The sequence below is a fragment of the Etheostoma spectabile genome, chromosome 5 (assembly GCF_008692095.1).
Source record: "Etheostoma spectabile isolate EspeVRDwgs_2016 chromosome 5, UIUC_Espe_1.0, whole genome shotgun sequence".
Classification (NCBI taxonomy): domain Eukaryota; kingdom Metazoa; phylum Chordata; class Actinopteri; order Perciformes; family Percidae; genus Etheostoma; species Etheostoma spectabile.
The window spans coordinates 18,496,846-18,497,600 of NC_045737.1; the positions used below are offsets into that span (position 1 = coordinate 18,496,846).

At 40.1% G+C, this 755-nt stretch overlaps 1 protein-coding gene across 1 annotated transcript in view; it reads left to right on the forward strand.

Annotated features, from left to right (window-relative positions):
• LOC116689126 (UDP-glucuronosyltransferase 2A1) overlaps positions 1–755 on the forward strand; it is a 44,553-nt gene that overhangs the window by 41,220 nt on the left and 2,578 nt on the right. Inside the window, 1 exon segment of the mRNA XM_032515517.1 lies at positions 306–437. Within this exon segment, the coding sequence (XP_032371408.1) occupies positions 306–437 (132 nt within the window).

A 755-nucleotide genomic window follows, 5' to 3' on the forward strand; every position in this document is an offset into this window, starting at 1 on the left:
TGAGACAGGAACACCCACCAGTGCCTGCGAGATGATGGGTAGAGCAGACATCTGGTTGATACGAACCTACTGGGATTTTGAATTCCCTCGTCCTTCCCTAACTTTCAATTGTTGGCGGTATACACTGCAGACCTGCTAAACCTTTACCGAGTAGGGTTGTCTCCACTATCAGCCTGTAATATTTCACTACACCACCTTCACAGTAGTCCTGATCTAAACAATGAAGAAATAAGCAATTAAAATGCTGAGGAAAGGAAAGAAAATGCTGGTTGGTTTTACAGTGAGATAAGTCACTCCTATTGCAGGATATGGAGGAGTTTGTGCAGACTTCTGGAGACGCTGGCATTGTGGTCTTTTCTTTGGGATCATTCATCAAGAACATCACCACAGAGAAGGGAAACATGATAGCCTCAGCCCTTGCTCAGATCCCACAAAAAGTAAGAGCACAAACTCTCACAATCCTACTGCAGAGTTAAAAGTTATGATAGCGTATCATAAGGTAAGAGATCAGCAGTCCCACAGGATTTGTGGTCAATGGTAATAAATGGTGATAAAAGTTACAACAACATGGCATTTCTTCTGACTGAACAGGGAACAGTATGTAAGGAACAGGATTTAAGAAGGAGAAAAAATCAGAAGTGTAAACAATACATACAATTTAAGATTTGATTAAAGGGGTGGAGTTGTCATTTTCAAAAAATAAATGACAAATCCCATTTATTGAAAACCTAACCATCAAAGGTCATCTTTTAGTG